Source organism: Aotus nancymaae, unplaced genomic scaffold (assembly GCF_030222135.1).
Source record: "Aotus nancymaae isolate 86718 unplaced genomic scaffold, 86718_ANA_hifiasm-v0.15.2.pri h1tg000040l, whole genome shotgun sequence".
Classification (NCBI taxonomy): domain Eukaryota; kingdom Metazoa; phylum Chordata; class Mammalia; order Primates; family Aotidae; genus Aotus; species Aotus nancymaae.
In genome coordinates, this window is record NW_026988454.1 from 114,536,548 (window position 1) to 114,558,513 (window position 21,966).

Here is a 21,966-nt window from a genome sequence, read left to right on the forward strand (position 1 = left end):
CTTATATCCACTTCTGGAATATTATGCCCACTTCTAAGCTTTTTATCTTTCCACCATAGAATGCTGCCTCCTTTACAGATTACTTAGTGCTTTGACATAGCTCACATAGTCTAGTCACACTAGATTTTTATTCCCTAAAACACCATATACTTGTGTATTTCTGTGGGTCTGCCAGAAGCTGCATTTCTTCCTTGAATGTTATACTCCCAATCTCCATGTGCTTGTATGTCCTACCTAAAGAAAAGCTTCAGTACACTTTGCTTTACAACCCTGTACAGAATTACCTGTTCATCTAAATTATCATTGCACATGTCTTTCATACAGTTCTTAGTATAAAACACCAGAATAACTGTAAACATTTAAAAAGCACTTATAATTACTTAACACATTAATGCCTCTTATATCCTATGAGAAAACTATGACTATCATCTCTATTTTATAGTAACTTGATGTTCACTCCAATAGACTGTGACTTCTGAATCATCCTTCATACCTAGCTTTATGTGGCAGATTTAATTGCCTTGACTAATACTTTTTCTCATGATCATACTATCTACAGATATAAAGGCATTTAGCACACAAGAGTTCAAAAATTTCAGAAAACTATGCCTGTTTAGTATTTTTTAAAAACAAAACCAAATTGTGATTCAGTAAGTCAAATTTCAGACTCAGTAAGATTATTGTCCTTGTTCTTTTTCTAATAAAACAGAAAATCCTTAATTTCTAAATGTGAATAAACAAGAATAGTTAGGTATTTCATGTCTGAAAAATAGATGTAAATATTCAGATCAAACAAAGCTCCTAAATTATGAAACCATTTCTCATTGAAGATTATTGTTTTTAATGTTTCCATCAAATGCTAAAATAAGAGCATACCCCAAATAAGAAGTGGGTGGCTGAATGCTAAAACTTCAGAAATAGCAGCAAAAGGATTTCTGATCCAGTGTTTGCTTCCAGTTGGCTCAGGGAAAAATATCTTCAGGTTTTATTAAAGCATGAAAATTTATTTAACTAGTCAATTTTTAAAATAAATTTCTCCACCAGGCATGGTGACACCTGTAATCCCAGTACTCTGGGAAGCCAAGGCAAGTGGATCACCTGAGGTCAGGAGTTTGAGAACACCCTGACCAACATAGTGAAACCCCGTCTCTACTAAAAATACAAAATTAGCCAGGCGTGGAGGAACATGCCCGTAATCTCAGCTACTTGGGAGGCTGAGACAGGACAATCACTTGAACCCAGGGGGTGGAGGTTGCAGTGAGCCAAGATCGTGCCATTGCACTCCAGCCTGGGCAACAAGAGCAAAACTCCATCTCAAAATAAATAAATAAATAAATATAAATCAATGTATTTCTTCAATAAGCAAAAAATCAAATGTTAAGAAACACAGTGAGTCAGCCATGAATCTTACTCGAATGATAAATGAATACATCATTTTCATGTAATAAAATATTCATTACATGAATTCATGAATCAGCCATTCATACAGCTGAATCTTTGTAAAAAATGTTCTCGCCCAAAGCTGTGGCTTGGACCTATAATCCCAGCATTTTGGGAGGCTGAAGCACGTGGACCACTTGGGCCAGGAGTTCAAGACCAGCCTGGCCAACATAGTGAAACCCCATCTCTACTAAAAATAGAGAAAATAAGCCAGGTGTGGTGACATGTGCCTGTAATCCAAGCTACTAGGGAGGTTGATGTTGCAGTGAGCTGAGATTGTACCAATGCACTCCTGCCTGGATGAAAGAGTGAGACCCCGTATCCAAAAAAAAAAAAAATTCTTATCCTCAGCAATAAAAATATCATAGTGCTTAGACCATTAAATGAAAGGGTAAAGCTGTTCAAGACACTACCTACTTTGCTGAGATGTTCTACTTAAGGCACTCAAAATTTTAGAAAATCTTCATTATCATTATCATGAAGAAAAAGATAATGTGATCTCTGTAGCATACCTTCAACTGATTCCATTAAAAAAGTATATGTATATAAAGATAAAGTCAATGTGACAAAATGTTAACAAGCATATGTAGGTGAAGGGTATACCAAGTTCACTGCACAATTATTCCTTCAACTTTTCTAGATATTGTAAAACTTTTCAACTAAAATAGAAAGTTAGAACACCCTACCCAGTTGAAAAGGGTAGAGTGTTCTAACCCTAGATGATCTAGTCATTTGAGTGAGTCTTTTTCCCCTTATCAGTCAGAATATTTCAATGTCAAAGAGCTACTATGAGCCATGCTCATTTTTTTAAAAGGTATGCTGCAAAGATGCACAGTCAGTGGACATAATTTGATAGTATTCAGAATGTTACTATTTTCTTCAGCATTGACTCAAAATAAGAAAATATATTATTTTCAATCCAAATGTTGTATGGGAGTGAAGTAATGTGTAGACCGGCATTCTTTCTACTAATTTTTCATGTCCAACATCATCCCTTGCAGTATAAACACTAGTGATCCATCAGTATCAACCTCAATATATATTTTACACTCAAAATAATTAATTAGATGAAAAATCACTTCTGCAGTAGCATGAGTTTCCACTAATAAGGAAAATATAGTTAACAAACACTATGTATTCCCTCACATGTGCCAGGAGATTTCACCTGTCATCGATTTCTTCCAAATGTAAAATGAAATTTCTATCAATATCTCACATTGACTGTTAATATTCTGACATTGAAAGATGTCAATTCTTTACTCTCTAAACACAATACTTTATCATTATCTTTGTGGTTGATTTTACAAGGGTGCCAGAAGTAATGTGACTTGCAACCTGCTTTTGCTTTGAGAAATGTAAATTTATCTTCTCTGACTTTAGCAACTTATAGTAATCAACCTTTTCCTGAAAAACCCTATTCTATGTCTGCTCTAAAAAATATTAATAATTCCTCGTTTTATCAAATGAGCTACCATGCTTAGTAATGGATGATAGCAAAAGTTTTGATGGCTTCATTACTACCCTTAAGAAGCCAATATATTGGAAACTAGAGAAGATTAGCTCACTAGTCCAATCCAGTTTTTGGATACTCAACATCATACTAGTTATTTGAACCTCTCCTTTTTAGTGGCTTAGACAAAAATCAACACATACAGATTCACTTTGTCTTGGCACACAGGGATTTAAACTGAACATATACACTGCAGTGTTTATACTATCAACTTTATATTTAATACAATGGTTTTGGGTTTTTTTAATTAATATTAATAGTTCTGGTTGTATCTGCTACTATTTAACAACACAATGAGCCACTTTTAAATAATTGATCTATTTTGGGAATTAGAGATATGATCCAAACAGTAATCAAAAAAAAAAATCAAGTTTAATGAACATAAAATAATACATAAATGACAGGAAAACAGAAAAGCAAAAACAACCTGCATCCTGCTTTAAAAGTTAGCTGACACCAAATGACCAATTTAGTCCTTGCAGCACATGTACTTAAAAACAAGTTATGAAAGATCCTTAGGGAAAAAGAGCCTAAGCTTCCTGGCACCAACTGCATAATAATTTTTCCTTCTTACAAGAAAAAAGAATTTATATCCAGTGTTCTTATGAAAGGTAAATTTACTATATCCTTTCCTATTAGAAGATAAAGTGATAAAATATTCAGAACCTTCAATCTCTTTGTCTAGCCTATACTTAAGAAGAAACTTACCCCTTTATAGATCCCTAGAGTGAAAGAAAGTTGTAAATGGATTCTACTATGGACAGAGGTCATGGAAAAATCCTCCCATGGGCCTGAAAATTCTCCCTGAGCACAGAAGTTCTATATAGAGGTTCAGCTGTATGACACAAAACCCTTATTTGTCCCCCAATCTCCAAGCAGTTTCAGAATTCAAGATCATCAACTGCAGAAACTTTCCACCTTCAAGCAGTAATACTGGAAAGCAGGACATGTAATATGTAAATATTCTTTGGACATTGTATTTCCATGAGAAACAAAAAACAAATAGAACCCTTTAATTGGACTAAGTGTCATAATATCCGTTTCATTTTTATGACAACCTGTTTTCATTTTATGAAAATAATCAAAGGATGCTATAATCCAAAAGTAGAGGTTTCCCCAAACTTGACAGACAACAGCATATGAAAGTAATAGATTGAGACATAAGGGGACTCTATAAAAATTATTAATAGTCTTACAATCACAATTTGGGAAATGTACGTAAACAAAATTTCTTTACTGTAGAAATTCTGTACTACAGGGATTTATAGACCATAATTTCAAAGACATTAATTTAAAGTAAATGTGATTAAATACTCATTAACTATTTATTAACCCATTTATGCCAGAGGTTGCAATTTTTTGAATTTTTGCAGTCACACCTTGGCAATGACCTTGAGCACTAGGATAGTAATAACTCCTACATTCTTAGCATTCCAATAATGGAACACTAAGCATAGATGGGTTAAATCAAACTGACCACAGTAATAAGTATTCAATCTCTAGGCTGGCATGGTAGCTCACGTCTGTAATCTCAGCACTTTGGGAAGCCAACAGGGAAAAATCACTTGAGCCCAGGAATTCAAAACCAGCTTAGGCAACACGGAGAAACCCCATCTCTACAAAGAAAAATACAAAAATTAGCAGGTGTGGTGGCACGCACCTGTAGTCATAGCTACTCAGTAGGCTGAGGTGGGAAGATTGCTTGAGCCTGGGAGGTCAAGGCTGCAGTGAGCCATGACTGCACCACTGCAGCCAGGACAACAGAGTGAGGTCCTATGCGTCTCAAAAAAAAAAAAAAATACACACACACACATAATATCTGAAGGATCTTCAGGTTTTACTATGTTAATTTGCTATCTGTCCCCGTAACATTGTAATTCTTTGTACGTATCTAATATTTTACACTTTTTAAATAATAGTTTCTTTTATTTTTGGAGATAGAGTTTTGCTCTTGTTGCCTAGGCTGGAGTGCAATGGCATGATCTCGGCTCACTGCAACCTCTGCCTCCCAGGTTCAAGAGATTCTTCTGCCTCAGTCTCCCAAGTAGCTGGGATTACAGGCATGCACCGCCACGTCCAGCTAATTTTGTATTTTTAGTAGAGACAGGGTTTCTGTTGGTCAGGCTGGTCTCGAACTCCTGGTCCACCCACCTCAGCTTCCCAAAGTGCTGGGATTACAGGTGTGAGCCACTGCACCTGGCCTTAAATATGTTTCTTTTCCAAGAATATAAGCTCTTTGAGAACAGCAAGCAATATTATGTCTTTTTTTTTTTTCTTAACCACTTTCTCAACAGCAGCAAAATAAAACTCAAGAGTTTAAATATCTTTCTGAGGTCATAAGACATACTCAAACCTATATCTGATTTCAAATGTAATGCTCTCCTTCTTTGCCAAATTGTTCTCCTAACATATTTACACAGTATCGAATCCTTAAAGAGTAATCTGCAGGGCCAACTACCTTGGAAATGTTTATGTTCAGATGTCTAACAACTGAAGAAAAAGTGCTATCAAAATTCTTTTATCTATGCTAAGAATCAGCAGAATAGAGTTAAGGTAAAATGTTAATCATTCAGCAGAGTCTGAAAAATAAATAAGAAAACAGAGCCTCATGCTTTAATTTATAATTCCTACGGATGGCAGCCAGCTACTCATACTGGGTATTCCCTATGTTATTAACTGCATATGACTAAAAGTTAAGATTGACTACACAGGGCAATAACTAGTAACATGAGAATTTGCAAGAAGTTATGGTAGTCAGTTACAAAAGACTAAACTAATTTTTCTTAATTTAGAAACAGTTATAAAATATCCTTCTATTTCGATGTAATTATGCAGAATTATTTACATACTCTTCTTAATGTTTTTGGTTTGTGGATGTGGCTGAATTCCTCCAGCAGGAAGTCCGTAAGTGCTTATTCGTTGTACAAGACTTGCTACATTCCCATGCCTTTCCCGTCTGATGGGCAAACTGTCATCTTTGAATTCTGTCTCTCTTTTAACTTCCTACAAAAGGGAAAATAAAGAGGCAAGCTAAGTTACATTTTATTTATACTAAATCCTCAAATGTAAAATATCAAAAAATAGCTAGTGATTACTATATAAATCATAGTATCAATAGTTTTCAACCTTTGCTATGCTCAAACATATCTGAAGAATAAAACACATTTTAGTAACAGTGACTCATGAGGTGAAGTTTTATCAGAACTGGAGAAGAAAATAAAAGAGGCTCAAACCCCACTCAGATTACCCACCCCAACATACAAAGAAACACTGAGATACTGAGATACAAAGAAAAACAATACTTCAAAGTCAGAAGTGGACAAACTTTCTTTAAAGTGTCAGAGAGTAAATATTTTACAATTTGCAGGCCACACACTCTTTTGCAACAATCAACACTGTTATGTATGCTATAAATGCAATCATATATTTAAATGAATGAATATAACTATGTTCCAATAAACTTTATAGACACTAAAATTTTAATTTCAAATAATTTTATATGTCATGATATATTATCCTTTTGATTTTTTCCAACCATTTATAACATTACTAGCATTCTTAGCTCATGGGTCTTACAAAAACAGGCTACGGTATTCAGACCTGTCCTGTGGGCTGGTAGTTTGATGGCCCTTGATCTAAGTCATGGCAATAAAATAAGTCATGTGAACCATCATGGAAAAGTATAAAATTTTACTGAAAGACAAGAAGACAAAAACAAAGTTATGCCATGTTCAGTAACTGAAAACTCAATATCATAAAGGTATCAGTTCTCCCTTAAAATTGATGTAATAAATCAATGCAATTGAAGTATATAAAAAATTTGGAGTAGCAATTTAATAACCTGTTTCTAAATTTATACAGAACAAAAGACTATGAACAGTGAAAATACTTCAAGGAAAAGAAAGAGAAGGGACTTTTTGTTAACCAAAATACAAAGGAAAACCATAACAACATAATCAGACAATGTGCTACTGGCATTAAAGACAGACATACAGATAAATGAAACAAAACAGGGAATCCATAAACAGACAAACTTAATTTAAAACAGAAAAAGTTAGGAAAGATAGAATCTTAAAATACATTGTGCATGAAAATCTAATGTTCCATATTTAATAGGAAATGAAACTGGATACCTACCTCACTTATTTCATATTAAAATTAACAATTTTAACTTGATATAGCAAGTATTTTATATATATATAATACACATAACAAATATGTAATATATATTATATGTTTTATATATATATATATATTCACCCCCACCCCCAGACAAGGTCTTCCTCTGTTACTCTCAGATTGGAGTGCAGTGATGTGATTATGGCTACTACAGCATCAACCTCCTGGGCTCAAGCGATCCTCGCACCTCACCTCCCAAAGTACTAGGATTAATTACAGGAGTAAGCCATGGTGACCAACCAAGTATACTTTTTTTAACTTTTACAACAGAACACTTCTATCTCAAGTTCATAAATTCTTACGATGATTATAAAAGTATTGCAGATCACTTTCAAAGTATCTTGTGAAAAGGATTCTTAAAAAACATACTTCAAATACTTGAGAACTGATAATCTGCTAGTTTTTTAATACAATGCAAAAGTACTGTAATTATTAATAACTATATTTTTTTTAAAAAATCAATGTGGAACAGGAAAGTATACTGGTAACCTACCCATTTCCAAGATTTGAGAGTTGTGCAATGCCCAAAAGGTGTACACATTTCATTAGTAATAATTGTAATTAAAAACAAAGTTTTTTTCTTTCAGTTTCTGTGTATTATTTTTAAATGGCTAACTTGTTAAAATATAAACACTTATTAAGTTTCTTGAATTCAACAGTAAGTATAACTCTTAGGTCTTTCTTTCGGTGTAGGAGCATTATGAAATAATGACAGAGACAATAACAGTGTTGTGTAAACCAAGAAAGTTTGGGAATCTCTGGCACAGCAATTGAAAATGAGAATTCTTAAAGAAATTTTTTACTCTTAAAAGCTGATTATCTTAGTATGATACCAAAAAACACATTTTTGGGGCAGAGATAGGATCATGTTATGTTGCCCAGGCTTGTCTTTAGGCTCCTGGGCTCAAACGATCCTTCCTCCTTAGCCTCCCAGAGTGCTGGTACTAGTTTTGCCCAGCAAAAACCCACAAATTTTAAAATAACATTCAGTTATATGTTTAAAAGATAAAAAAGCAATTACTTTGTAAATAGAGAAACAGTTCTAGCAATACATATCCACAAATACCAAACTAAGTAAGACACTGAATGAATACTACTCCTTAATAAAACTCCTGGTTCAATATACACTGAAGTAAATTTATATTTGTGCTACTTGAAACAGTATCACCTTTCTTCTCTTTAGCATTTCCATAAATACTTATTGAGCACCTACTAGTACCAGGCAGCAGCTAGGCATACAAATATTAACAAGAGAGACTGTCTTTTGTTCTCACAGTATTGTACACTTTACAAAAGATTACAGAACATAATCAGGCAGTTAAAATTCAGTGTAATAAATATCCAAAAACTGATTATCTTAGTATGATATCAAAAACAATCCAAACATCCATCAACAAATGAATAAACAATGGAATACTAAGCAGTTAAAATGAAGACGTTATTGAGACACAAAAACATCCATGAATTTCTAATTCTGATTGAAAGAAGCCAGACATAAAATATAAGCGGTACATTAAAAATCTTAGAAAATACAAAACTAATATATAGATTAAAAAGCCAATCAATGGTTTTGTCGGGGTAGAATCACAGAGAGAAACAAACAGTAAAATGGCACAAGAGCTCTTGATAAACACATAGAGCCTCTGCATCTTCACTGTGCCAGTGGTTTTATGGTTGTATACAATTGTTTAAAAACTTACTGAATTTTACATTTTAAATGGATGCCACTTACTGTACATACATACTTCAATAAAGATCTTTTAAAAAATTTTTCATGATAAATGCTATAAATAGAAAACACCAGATGCCTAACACAGGAAGTGCAGCCAATATAAACTCAGTGGTGGTAAGGCAAATCAGGATGACTTATTGGAGAAAGTGACATCTTTACTAAGACAAAAAAAAAATGAGAGTAAGCAAGGTACAGAGAAGGCAACAGGAAGTGTCCTAACAGGAAAGAATGGTGTATGAGCAGGCCGGAAGGCAATGGGGAGCACAGAGCTTCTGAGGAATGAAGACAACACTAAATTTAGCTGGAGCATGGAAGGAAGATGATGAGGGTGGTAAAATTCAGGAACAGCAAAGCGAGCAGACAGCTGATTTAAGCTCTCTGAGTCTGGGCAGGTAATCTGAAATATAGCAAGTCCCTGCTTAAGGTCTTAGATACATTCTTGGAAACTGTTACGTTAAGCAAAACAATATACAAGGAAACGAATTTTACCATAAAGCTAGTTGACCTAAACAAAAGTTAAATTCCTGCAGCATACCTCTGGGTCACAAAAACATCACCAAACTTAAAAATAAAGATGAAAACACTTCTAATAATAAACACTGAAATAAATGTGAGCTACACATGCATTTAGTAAAATTAATAAAAACAAGTAAGATAATTATTTATCCACCTATTCCAGTTCAGGGTTTCAGAGCCTATCCCCAGCAGTTCAGGGTACCAGGCAGGAACCATCCCTGTACAGAACATCATTCCATCGCAAGGCACACTCAGACTGGGAAGATGTAGACACACCAATGAACCTCAAGTCTGCATCTTGGGGATGTGGGAGGAAACTGGAGTACCCAAAGAAAACTCACGCAGACCTGAGAATATGCAAACTCCACAGACAGTGGCCCCAGCCAGGAACCAATTTTTTTTTATCAATATTATAACAAAACAACACTGAACGAAATGAATTTATGTGAGGACCTAATAGAAGATGAGATGCTGCATAGTGGAGTAAGTGGAAGGCGGACAGTACCAGAGGTAAATATACCAGATGAGAGTGGAATGTGCCCTAAGTTGTAATAGTGACAAAGGGGACAAATGCTGAAAAGAGTCTAAAAATATTCAAGAGGTACAATATAGATAATTCAGTAGATACAACCTAAGAATAAAGAGTCAAAGACGATGCCCAAGTTCCTGACTTGGGCAACTGCTCAGATATTTAAGGACAGAGCGATACTCTGTCTCATCCCACAAAAAAAGTAGTAAATTAGAAGCTCAAATAGCCATTAGTTGTGAACTATTTAAATAAACTATAGGATATGCATATGATAAAATACTGTGTAGTTATTAAAGAATGATATATTTATATTAGAAATGATTCTGAATCACACTATTCAATAAAACAAAGCAATTTTATAACACCACATATATAAAACAAGTTTTTATTAAAAATACATGCTACCCAGAAGCTTTTGAGCCAACAATATGACACAAATATATATTTACAAGTATGAGCTAAAAACCAAATGTAGGTAAAGAAGACGACTTGATTTTTACTGGTGAACCCAATTTTCTTGACTCTGAACCCCCGTGTAACTCTGGGTAGAAAACTAAATCTTGTCACGTTCAAAAATACCTAATGAACTCCAGGGTGGTGCCACTGGCACAAGCAGTATCCAGTACTTTCTCTGTTGGGGACAAACAACTAATCTGCAGGTATCACTCAACATACTCCAAGCAGCTTCCCGGCACAGTTGGCAACTCAGTTACTTCCAGGTCCCATACCCAATTACCAAACATCAGATGCCATCCCTTTCTTCTGTTGGACAGCCTCTTCGAGCTAGCATATTATTTCATTCATTATGGTGCATTATGTCCACAGGAAATAAGAATCTACTTTATATGAAACTTACCTCCTTCAGGAAAGGACTGAAAGAGAAGTATACCTTGTTTTCACACTCCTTTCTATTTTCCACATTATAATTCTCCCTTTCCTTTCTTTAGCCAAACTCTTCACCTCCTTCTAATGCCTCTTTGCTCCTATGGAATCATTCTGGTCTCTCGGATATAAGAAATTTACAGCCTAGTTCTCTATATACCTGTCTCAACATTATACTTTCAGTTGATCCACAGGAGGTGGGAAGGGAGACAGCCCAAGAGCAGCAAGAACAGGTATATTTCTTCAATCAGTGTAGGAGCACATCTTCACAGACTTTTCCAGGCACTTATGTCTACCACATACAGGATTTCTGATGAATATGACCTCTTTATGTAACTACTCAAACAAAGTTTCTTTTTTTAAAAAAAGAACAATACATATCATTTTTCAATCAGGAGGGAGAAAAAAAAAAAAAGTCTTGTATTTTGGAAAAACTGTTAATGGGCAGAGATTTTTGAAAAATTACTAAGTACAAATCATGAAAGATACACAAATATTTCACTATTTTTATTGGTAATGCACTTAAGAAAAAGTACTTTGATTTGCTATTAATAACACCCATCAACCTCACAGTTTTCAGACTGTACTAAGTATTTTTCATACTAACAAAAATATAAAATCTACATAAAAGACTAGCAGTTACAACTGCAATATGCCAGAATACCTACTTATTTAGGATTCTCCTGTCTGCCTCATAAGCTACCTACACTGAAAAAATACATTTCTGACAGCTATTGTTGCTTCCAGTACAGGAGACCAAGCACTTGACTTCATATTCAAATCCTGTTCCTCTTGAAAGTAATTCCAATCTGACCACATGTGATAGAGGACACGTTCAGGAGACAAACTGTATACAAATCCTGGTTCCATTGTATTCACTTGCTGTAAAACCTTGGATGTTAATATTATCTTTAATAAAAATTAAACATGTGAACATGATGTATTAATTCATTGCTCAAGATCTAGACCATTTTAGGAACCTTCAATTTTCTCTAGGATATAATCATATCTAAGGATATTAGATATAATAAACCTTCTGAGGACAAAAGATACAAATAAAAGAGGGAAGGCAACTTAAAAATCTTCTAGTATACAATGAATAGAAAAAACTCAGGTTTATAGCCTTCCAAATACATACTACCAACTAAGACATTACCACAAGTACAATTTTGCTTAGATCTCAAAGCTCTAAGCAAAATTACAAATAAGATAAAATTTGCTGTGAGGTTCACCATCTTCTTCTTTGGCACTCTTTCCAGCTACAATCCCCTACTAGCAGAAACATACACATATACTCTCCAACCTACTATCTTCCCTAGTTTCTGGACACATAATGCCTCTACCAAACTACTCTTTGGTTATCAATTTCAATAGCAAATTTTACCTAGTACCTAAGGTGTTAGTAAGGCTTCCAGTGTTTATTCCTTCCTCTGCCCTTCGTTCACTTTTACCTAAAAAGCCAGGAAATAACATACATATTAACACTGCAGTATTTATTTCCTACCAACGTCACTTCCTTTCCTAGCTTGGAAAATGACTTCAGGAGATCTAGTAAAAAAAGGTCCTTACTTAGAAGGCAATCATGTACAGTCAAAGCAAACTCTGAAAAACTCTGAATCTCATACTTCAAATGAGGGAAGCCACCTGCACAACAGGTATTCAATACAAAACTTGCCAAGAAAAAAATATAATATGGATAATCTGTATATAGATAAGAATGTGCGATAGTGATTGGTTTTGCTTCATAGATAAAGAGTAGGATGTAAATGAAGAGGATAACATCTGAAAGACAAATGCAAATGGTGGGGGGAGCCAAAAGGTATACCTACTCGTCATCTATTAAGGTAATCAAAGATACATAATTTTGATTGCATTAACCAAAACAAAACAACTAAAAAGATAATCAACAAAATTTACAAACCACTTCTTTATGTTGTGATATGTCCATATAATAATTTGGCTATCTAATCATAGCTGTGCCCATTATCATGATTTGAAATCAGAAAGCAATTAACTTTTATTTCATAGACTCAAAGGTCACAAAGAATAATAAAAACCAAGTGAGAAGTCAAGAACTTCATTTTATTTCTCAAATGAAACAGGGAGGTTACCTAATCACCAAATTCCTAAACACAGTAATTATTCTGCTTAAGCTAATGAAAATCTAAGGAATATACTTTATCATTTTTAACTTTCAGGATTCCCAAGAGTATATAAAATTAGTATCTCCTACTTTACAGAAGCATAATCAGACAATATGAAAAAGTGATTATTACTAAAGAATAAGGAAAATAAGGATTAAATATTTATCTGGTATATACTGCCAACTATTTTAGCTTTGACTGAGTTAATTTTAGGTCCACATTTTAAAAAATTGTCTAGAAAGATGATTTAGATTTTGACCTAACAAAATGGCCTACCATACTCCTGAAGCATTTTTGTTTTTTGGAATGTAAGTAATAATATATAAGGAATGTCCAGGAAAAACTACTTCAAGTCATTTGATTTTCCTTTTAATTGTGATTAAATTAAATTGGATATTCACTAAAGCCCTTAAGTCCAAAGTAAAATAACCAACAAGAAAAAATGTCCTTAGTATGAAATCAACACATATCATCTAAGTCTCAATAGATCAAAATCAGCAAGGAAAACAACAATGAAAGATATAGCAGGACTACTTTGAAAGTTTCTAAACTTCTCTCCTCAACTATGCTTTTTGCTATACAGTTGCTCTCTACACTTTGGACAAAGGAATTTCCTATTTAAACTACTATTCCTGCATTTAGAAAAGGCAAAAGTAGAAATGGGGTGGGGGGAGTTATATAAATTCACTGTCAATGGCTTCCTATTCCTTTCCTTTTTTCCTATCCAGGAATGTAAATGAGAGCCAAGAGAAGTACAGTGGAAAAAAACACTTAAGAACTTTTCTCTTTATTCATTCTTTCAGACATACCACAATGATTGAAATGAACTAAAAATAACCCAATATTTTATAATGGTCACATTTTTCATACCAGTTTTGTTAATCTAAAATATATCACTTCCACCTTTAGCCCTAGATGAAGGGGTTTAAGAACAAAAACTGCAAGAAAATGAGGGCTAATGTGTTTACAATTTCTTCTAGCTGAAAAAACATCAGGCTTACATGGGAAATTCTCTCTCAAGGATGCTCCTTGAGGCCACAGACGACAGTGACAGAGCAGGCAAGTCGTGCTGGGTCCAAGGAATAAGAGCAGGAGATACCCCAGAAGCCCAGCTCTGGCACTCAACTTTCCTGATACCTAGTTTACATTATTTCTACAGTAGTGACCAATCTGAAATACCTTAGTTGAAACAAAATGTATTAACTCGTAAAGGGGAATAATAAAAAATTAACTTTCCAGATTAAGTGCAAGGCAAACATTAACATGGTTTATATATAATAATGTCTCGAATTTCTAATTACAGTGTGAAGAATAGTATGTGAAGAGGGGAACTGGTACAAATAATTCCATTTAAAAGATTTTTTCTAATAGGAAACAGTCTTTAAAGCTATCTACCAAATTTCTAAATATGGAAGAAAGTTGAGGGAGGGTTATAAAGAAACAAAGGTATTTTTCACAATGGATACTTCTATACTGCTTTGACTTTTGTTTCAATATGTATTATTTCTGTGATTTAAAATAAAATAAAAGATTTGGTGTGCCTACAAATAACAGTGTTATGTCACACTGTTATAGGGCATTTGGAAAAAGACACATCTGCTGTGTGAGTACATTTTATCAAATCTAAATCGTTATATATGTTTTCTATTATCACCTGTATCAAGTATTTCTCCAACTCAGTGAATACAGTCTGTGTGGAATTCAGAATAGTATTATCTAAAATAACTCAAGTCATGGAACGATTTACTCTTAATATCTGTGTAAGACAGTTAATGCTTTAACAGTATGTAACAGAAAACTTACTATATCATCAATAACTATACACAACTTTGGCATTCTTTTGACCATTTTACTTTTAGTTTTTACTTATTTTCAATGAAGAATTATTTCTTGCTTAAGCAACATATCTGTTCTTTTTTCTAAATAATAATTGCATATACTTAAGGTATACAATATGTTTTGATATATGTGTAGACAGTAAAATGATTACTACAGTCAAGCTAATTAACATCTACCATTTTCATTACAATTCCCAATTAGCAAGTAAACTTGTCTTCCATTTAATATTCTAATATCCCCAAGATTTTCTCCCTTAATCTGTCTCCAAATAATGAAAGAAAACCAAATATCAAAATGTTCCCTAAATGAACTATCACAAAGCTAGCTCCTGAACCATTCTATTAAAGTCACCAATACATTTCTATAAATATTGGAAAACATCACTGAGGTCTATCCAAAAGAACTAAAGGTTCATAAAATAAAAGATTTTTAAAAATAAACATCATATAACACCAAATTGTCATTTCCTTTACTTAAATATTTCTTCTTATGGAAACTGGAATACCAAGTCAAAAATTAAATAAGCGTTCTTCTAAAAAAAGAATGTGATCATTTTTTTAAATCACTGAGACTTTCCAAAGTAGCCATATAAATACATCAGATTATCTTCCTATTCTCCATATTGCTAATTTTTCAAGTAGCTTTTAAAAAAATTCCAATTACATTTAAAGATCTAATGTCTAATTATTAGTCATTTAATCTATGGAAATCTCCAAATAAACTGAAAATAAACATTTTTAAATACAAGATAAATTTTCAAACTAATTTTTCAAAAATCTTTTTTCTAAATGAAGAGAACAAAATTGCTAGAAATTTAGGCTGAAACCAAGAAAAAACATGTCAGTGATTTTTATTTATTTGTCAGCTTCCTGAAAAACTCACTGGTAATTTTTGTTTTCTTCTTCCTGATTATATCAAAAAGTCTAAAATACTTTATATCAAAGTCAAGAAAGTCTTCAAAAGGGATCAAAATTTCATTTTAGATTTAAAAATATAAGTAACAGCAGTTCACTTACCAGCACCTGAGACATCCTCTGTTAACATAGCCACTTATTTTTTAAAGCAGCAAAATACAAACATTGTATCAGTAATAGGTTGTACAGTAAGTAGCACCACCTCCAGGATTACTACAAAGCTCACCAAAAAAAGCTGCTTCACTGTTCACAGATTGAATCCCCTTATCCACAAATATTGTCCTGCTAATACTCTTTTAAGTATAGCTAATAAAAATATTTTGTCAACCTTCTCTTTTGCTTTGATTCCACTGACATTTCTCTGCTTTTTCCACAACTTTCTATGCTTCCACCCTTGTAAAATTCACTACCTAATGCACCTTCTAAGGTATTCCTCCTCCCCTGCTCCTTCCAAACCTCCTCAGGTGATCAGACTCCGCACCCTTTTATATGAAATTCAGCAGTGAACAGAGTTCACCAATAATTATTAAATGTCTACGATTAGTCAATTGCTCTGTTAGGTTATCTCTCTTTTTTTTTTTTTAAGATGGGAGTTTCCTTCTTGTTGCCCAGGCCGAAGTGCAATGGCACAGTCTTGGCTCACCACAACATCTCCAGAGTTTAAGTGATTCTCCTGCCTCAGCCTCCCAAGTAGCTAGGATTACAGGCATGCGCCACCATGCCCGGCTAATTTTGTATTATTTAGTAGAGACAGGGTTTCTTCATGTTGGTCAGGCTGGTCTCGATCTCCTAATCTCAGGTGATCCGTCTGCCTCAGCCTCCCAAAGTGCTAGGATTACAGGTAAGAGCCTTATCTTAAATCTCATGTGTTATCTTAACCTTCAGAAGAAACTCATAACTATGTTTACTACCTTTTTTGCTGAATGCAAATCCATTCTTCTATTTTAATGGTAACTAATATTTAACTTTTCCAGCTTAATCAACAACAGCTTAAAAACAGCTGATACAAGGCTTTTTTTTTTTTTTTGAGACAGAGCATTGCTCTGCCCCCACGCTGGAGTGTAGTAATGCAATCTCAACTCACTGCAACCTCTGCCTCCCAGGTTCAAACTATTCTCCTGCCTCAGCCTCCCAAGTAGCTGGGATTACAGATGCCCCCCACCATGTTCAGCTAATTTTTCCATATTTAGTAAAGACGAGGTTTTACCATGTTGGCCAAGCTGGTCTCAAACTCCTTACCTCAGGTCATCTGCCCACCTCGGCCTCCCAAAGTGTTGGGATCACAGGCGTAAGCCACTGTGCCCAGCCTACTATGCCATTTCTAATAGAAAATAATTTTTATAATTATGAGTACTTACACTGGGTAAACCTTACTTATGAGCAAGATAAGCAACTGTTATAGATGTGATTACAAGCCTCACCATCTAGATTTTCCCTTAGAAAGACAGATTAGGTGTTTCTCTATTCTTCCTGCTAAATACAGTTTAAAGCTCTGGACCTTACATATGTAAAAAATAAGTAATTAAATTTTGAAATGAAGGCATAGCAGCCAAGGATAGCAAGTTCCTCAGAATCTGAGGGACAACATGGCAGTGAGTTCACTAATCTTCTTTCTGCCTATATCCCAGCCTAGGTACTGGAGGAATCTGCAACCTAGAAATGCCAATGCAAGCAGAAGGAAAATAAAATAAAACAAAAAAAGTCCACCAGTGTTAGCCCTAGCCAAATGACCAGGAAAACAGGCAGCTTGGCAAGATAGAGAGCTCTTAGACATAACCACTCTACTACAGTCAAACACCAAACGGGGAATAAAAAACAAAAAACTGTAACCCCATTCCTACCCATGGTAGCAATGACCAAGTAGGGAACCTAGATTTCTATCCTAACCAAGCTGTAATAAGATACCCCAATCACCACCACAGATGCCATGTTTGCCCCCAACCACCGCCCACCAGAAGCATGGTTGCCAGAAAAGGCCAAGTGTATACAGCCCAGACTTTCCTCCACACCAGGTGAAAACAAACCTTCTCCCTGCTGTCAATGTAGGCCATATGGAAAGCACTAATGAAGCACATCTGCCTCTCCAGTCAAGGTGAATATCACTGGAAACCTAGTGGGGAGACCCTCCCCATTACTGTCAACAGAGACCAAGTGAGGCACTGGACTTTAAGGCAACTCATTTTACTTTTTTCAGCATAGATTCTCTCTTTAGGAAAATAAAGTTTACATTTAGATCCAAGGTCCTCAACCAATATTAACTGTTCTAAATATTTTTAGCACTAATACTTCTACCAGGACTTGAACACAAATCTTCAGCTTTTAATAATGAGGCCCCTGAGATGTCTACTTTATCTCCTGTCTCAATAACTGAAACAACTTTCCATAGTCAATTTAGCCCCTTATCTACAATGAACTATTTTTTTTCCATTCCAAAAGACACAACAAAAAAAGATCATTTCTACGGACCATTTTTCTAAATATAAGACTTTAGTTCCACAGAAAAGACCTAACAAAATTAGTTTTGTCCTAAGAAGTTAGAACTTATACTCAAATTCTAACACACTAAAATCTTTTTTACTATCTAGTTTAAGCAAATAGACTAACTAATCAAGCTAACTACTAGTTCCACATTTTCTCATTTTAATTATTTTCTTTATTTTTCCGCTTCCTTGAAAGCTACTAACTTCTTTTAAAAGGTCAATTAGAAAAGTTCTGCCTTTTTTCCTGTTTTGTTGTTAATACTTGATTTAACAGTACCTGCCACATTACAGGCATCAAAAAAAACCTGATGACTAATTTAATAATTTAGGTGATTTTCTTCTCCAATTTCTCCTTTCAGATATAAATGGACAGTTCTTGAGAAAGAAAATAACAGGATGAAATAACAAATTCCACTGTATATCTACAGGCAAAGAGTATACACACAAAATCTAATTGCTACCAACAATCCTAACAGCTGAGATTCCCTACTTTGACACAGAAAGAAACCTCAGACTCTAGAGTGAAGCATCTTCAGAAAGAACACACAATAGGTACTTGTGTGGATATAGCTGCAGGGGCACGGTGGTCAGAAGAAGTCAAACAGAGGTCTACACATCCTGATTCTAAAGGCCGTATTCCTGTCACAGTGCCAAGCTAACTTCTTCATGAAGTAGCTCTAGTACAGTAGTTGGAAACCCAAACCATCACATGCAGCCTATCTTTCCTAATTTCAGGGATCCTTCTCAAAGGGAATTCATTCCTTATTTATTCTGCATTCTTCAGTGTTCTATTGGCAAAACTTGTCAGAGATGTTATTCTAGACCACCCAACTTAAAGTACCAATGTCATTTTCCCTCTCCCCATCATTTTTTGTTCAAAGCACTTATGGCTATCAAAAATTAATTTTATCTTATTTTTTTATTCTTTTACATATTTGTCTGCCCCCTCCCATTAGAATATAAACTCATTAAAAAAGAGTGAACTTATCTGTGTTATTCACAGTTGTGTCCTTGTCACCTACAAAAAGTCCTAGTACAAGGAACCTCAGTAAATATTTGAACAAGTAAATGAGTGGCAAATAGATAAGAATAAAACAATTGAGTTGGAACACCAAGAGGCAGAGTATAGGGAGGGATATGCCACAGTTCTACGTCTCTTACTGAAAAATAGCACAACAGAGGGTACCTGAGGAATTCAGACTCTTATCAAGAATACTGAAGGATCCACTATCTAAATAAAACTGAAAAGCCTTTCACAACTGTTGCAAAAAGGGACATGTGGTTATTTTTTAAAAGGTGTACATCAACTAGAAACATTCATACATTGGTGATGAAAACGTGAAATGTGACAATCACTTCAGAATACAGTTTTGCGGTTTCTTATCTATCCCAGCAATCCCACTTCCAAGTATTACTCCAAAGAAATGAAAATGTATGTTCACACAAAGAGGTATATGTCAATGTTTATGACAGTTTTACCCATGATATCCAGAAACTGGAAACAATCTAAATGTCCATCTACAGGTAAAAAAAGGATAAACACTGTGGTATACATAAAATGGAATGCTTCTTAGCAATAAAAAGAAACTAGTGCTACATTCCACATGGCTGAATCTCTAAAACATCATACAGAGCAGAGGAAAGCAGACACAGAAAAAGACAATCATCATTAATTATATTAAATTCTTGTAAAGGCAAAACTAATCTAGAGTGACAAAAATCGTATCACTGGTTGCCACTAGCTTGCAAGGCACAAATGCAATAGAACACAAACTTTTGCAGATAATGAATGTTCTAGTATCTTAATATTATGCTAGCTGCATAGCTATATACCTTTGTCAAAACTGACAGAACAAGACACTTAAAAATAGGTGTATTTTATTCTGTAAATCATAACTCAATATTCTGATTTTTGAAATTCAAATCTGATCATTTCACTGTTCTCTTTGAAGTCTCCCATTTTCCTGAGAATAAAGAGAGGGAAACCTCTGTAAAAACCCTAGTACATATACACATATAAACACACTTTAGGACACACATTCAACAACACTGCCCCAACAACACCTGACAAACAAGTTTTATAAAACAATATTTAACCATCTACCTAGGGGATAAACTGACATTTTCTATTCAACTTCATTCCAACCTATCTTATTTATGTAAAATGCTGAACACAACTCATTAAATTTAGTAAGTAGTTAACTCTGGATCAGGCACTATCTACTAGATTAAATGCTTAATGCATCATCTCATTGGATACTCATAACACTATAAGATAAATACTATTAATATCCTTTTTTTTCAGCAGATAGAGGTGCTGGTAAAAATCTCATAAATACTAAATAACTTACCAGAGAGACAAAAGTCTGCCAGGCTCCAAAGTCTAAACACCTAAACCATATACCAGAATGTCTATATCCATCAAAAGAAAGAGCTAAAGATAATAAAGAACTATCATGAAGACTTGGCAACTGTTATTAGTCTGTCCCCATGTTGATATAAAGAAGTATCTGAGGCTGGGCAATTTATTTAAAAAGAGGTTTAGGGCCAGGCACGGTGGCTCATGGCTGCAATCCCAGCATTCTGCGAGGTCAAGGCAGGCATCAACTGAATCCAGGAATTCAAGACCAGTCTGAGCAACATGTCAAACCCCATCTCCACAAAAAGTAGGAAAAACATTAGCTACACACCTGTAGTTGCAGCTACTTGGCAGGCTAAAGTGAGAGGATCACTTTAGCCCTAAAGCTAGAGGCTGCAGTGAGTCTTGATAGCACCACTGCACTCCAGCCTGGGTGACAGAGGGAGAATCTGCCTCAAAAAAAAGACATTTAATTGGCTCACAGTTCTGCAAGCTATACAAGCATGGCTCCAGCATCTCTTCCTGATGAGGGCCTCAGGAAGCTTGTTACCACAGCAGAAGAAGAAAGGGGAGCAGGTGCATCACAGTGAAAGCAGGAACAAGAGAAAGAAGAGGGAGGTTCTAAATTCTTTCAAATAACCAGATCCCAAGTAAACTGGGAGAGAATTCATTTATTACCAAGGGCATGGTGCTAAATCATTCATGACAGATCCACCCCCATGATTCAATCACCTCCCACCAGGTCCCACCTCCCACATTAGGAATCACATTTCAACATGATATTTGGAGGGGACAACTATCAGCAACTAACTCATACTGGCAGATATCAAAAACAAGAGAACTGATATACACTGAAGTGCTGCACTAAATATAAAACCATATGTTATGATCTAACTTTTAATAAAGAATAACAGTTAATTGTCCATGACTTTCCCATTTATATCTCAATTACTCTGAAACTAAAAATCTCAGCCTCCACTGTCCTTTCTGTTTTCTAACTTTTCATAGGCAAACTAAAACATCATTTCTCACTCACACTGAAAAAAAATGGGAAGTATATAAATGGAAAATTTTTTTTTATCTGGTGTCATCTCTATATATAATACTTTCTGTTCCAGTATTACTGCCCAATTCTAACCAATTCAGGATCTTCTCTCAACCCAAGTAAACAAGGCATCCATTACACATCATGAAAAGAACTTCATGAATACCAGTCAACACATACACTTGGTGTGACAGACATTAGTAATGCTCACTAGTGTTTCTAGTTCTACTTTCCTTTTGTATATATAGCAAGATCATATTTTTCTGCCCCTTTAATGGTACACATGACCACATCATTGCTATGGCCAATGAAATGCAATCAAAAGTAATATGTACCACTTCCCCAGGGAAGCATTTACAACTGGAACATAATTGTCTATGCTCTGTTGCTCTGTTCT

General features: G+C 34.7%; 1 protein-coding gene across 1 annotated transcript in view; it reads right to left on the minus strand.

The window, feature by feature from the left end:
- The window catches only part of CD2AP (CD2 associated protein), a 156,245-nt gene that overhangs the window by 89,578 nt on the left and 44,701 nt on the right, over positions 1-21,966 (minus strand). Inside the window, exon 3 of the mRNA XM_064360990.1 lies at positions 5,800-5,953. Within this exon, the coding sequence (XP_064217060.1) occupies positions 5,800-5,953 (154 nt within the window). The remainder of the gene's footprint in view (positions 1-5,799; positions 5,954-21,966) is intronic.